This window comes from Mus pahari, chromosome 5, assembly GCF_900095145.1.
Source record: "Mus pahari chromosome 5, PAHARI_EIJ_v1.1, whole genome shotgun sequence".
NCBI lineage: Eukaryota > Metazoa > Chordata > Mammalia > Rodentia > Muridae > Mus > Mus pahari.
Genome location: NC_034594.1, coordinates 104,790,873 through 104,792,382, shown reverse-complemented (window position 1 = coordinate 104,792,382; position 1,510 = coordinate 104,790,873). Strand labels below are relative to the sequence as shown.

At 55.1% G+C, this 1,510-nt stretch overlaps 1 protein-coding gene across 1 annotated transcript in view; it reads left to right on the top strand.

The window, feature by feature from the left end:
* Positions 1 to 523: 523 nt before the first annotated feature.
* Cd55 (CD55 molecule (Cromer blood group)) overlaps positions 524 to 1,510 on the top strand; it is a 52,516-nt gene continuing 51,529 nt past the window's right edge. Inside the window, exons 1-2 of the mRNA XM_029538688.1 lie at positions 524 to 775; positions 1,320 to 1,505. Coding sequence (XP_029394548.1) covers positions 676 to 775; positions 1,320 to 1,505 — 286 coding nt within the window. The 5' untranslated portion in view covers positions 524 to 675. The remainder of the gene's footprint in view (positions 776 to 1,319; positions 1,506 to 1,510) is intronic.

Below are 1,510 nucleotides of genomic sequence, written 5' to 3'. Positions count from 1 at the left end.
GAACTCAGGTGGTATCCTTGGTACATAACTAGAACCAGGGCTAAGAAGGTGACTCCTCACCCAGACAGGGTCTGAAACCCCTCAGCCAAGCTCCCTAGATCTCTGCATGCTGCTTGTGACCTGCTTCTGGCAGGCTGATCCCTCCCTGTTTTCTTGGATCCTATCCTATTTTCCGTTTTGACACCATGGTGAGACCTAGGAGACAACACACTGGTCACGGGCTCCCACCCTCCCATCTGACATCTTCCAGCTGAAGCCACAGGAGTCCTGGGTGTTTTCCTATTTCTCAGCTCCCACTGGCTCAGGAATTTAACCCTGCCTACCCTTCCCTTTGCAAGCACTCAGCAAACCTGAGTTGGGTGTGTGGGTAGCTTTCTGCTGGAGCAGAGTGCTGACACAGAGTCCTGGGGAGCAAAGCGCCCTCCTTGAGAAGGTACTCCCCCAGGACCCACTCCCGCCAGACTTAAGTCACAGCAGGCCCACCTAACAACTGGGTCCCAGGGGTGAAGCTAGAGGACAGGCGCCCGCCCTCATTAACGAGGGAACGCCCTCTTGCACGCGGGCTGCCCCACCCAGGGTGACGAGGCCCTGCCCCGCCCCACCACAGCTGCTCAATTAACCGCAGTTCAAAACAGCTCCAGCCACAGCCGGGCAAGGTCTCTTCTACCTGGGGCTATGGTCCGTGGGCGGGCGCCGAGGACTTGGCCATCACCGCCACCTCAGCGGCTGCTGCTGCTGTCGCTGTCGCTGCTGCTGCTCTCCCCAACTGTACAGGGTGAGTGGCCACGCGCAACGGCCTGCTGGCTGCCCGCCAGGAGGGCGCATGCTCAGCGGGCTTTGTTTCCCAGTAACTGGGGGCTCCCCTGTTGGGTGCAGGCCGCCAGTGGGAGGGATGTGGGTAGAATGCTGGGCTATCTGGTCTGTGACTGGATCCCTTCCGCCATCAGAGAACTTGGCAACACCAAAAGGGAGCGTTGAGTGCGAATTTCCAATCCTGCTCCTGGCTCCTTTATTCTTGAGGTGGAAGATAGATGGCTGGCCACCTGCGCCGGTGAGAGACCTGGTGTCTTATCTAGGGCCTTGCAAGCTGCAGTGTCCCTGTGGATATAAAGTAGATTCTGAATAACTCAAGGGGCGTGGGAATTTACTCCCCACTTAGTTTTTGTCTTGTGTTCACGAGAGTCCAGGCATTGCAAGTTCCTGAAGGGCAGGTTCAGCACTGGCAGGAAGTTAAGGGCCTTTGCTATTTCTCTTATTCCAGGTCTGGGGAAAGAAAGCTCCTTGTCAACTTCTGTTTGATACCTGCTCTTATCTTCCAGGAGACTGCGGCCCACCTCCAGACATTCCTAATGCCACACCAATCTTGGGTAGACACTCCAAGTTTGCTGAGCAAAGCAAAGTGACATACTCATGTAATAAAGGCTTTAAACAAATTCCAGACAAGTCAAACATAGTGGTCTGTCTTGAAAATGGCCAATGGTCGAGCCATGAAACATTCTGTGAGAGTAAG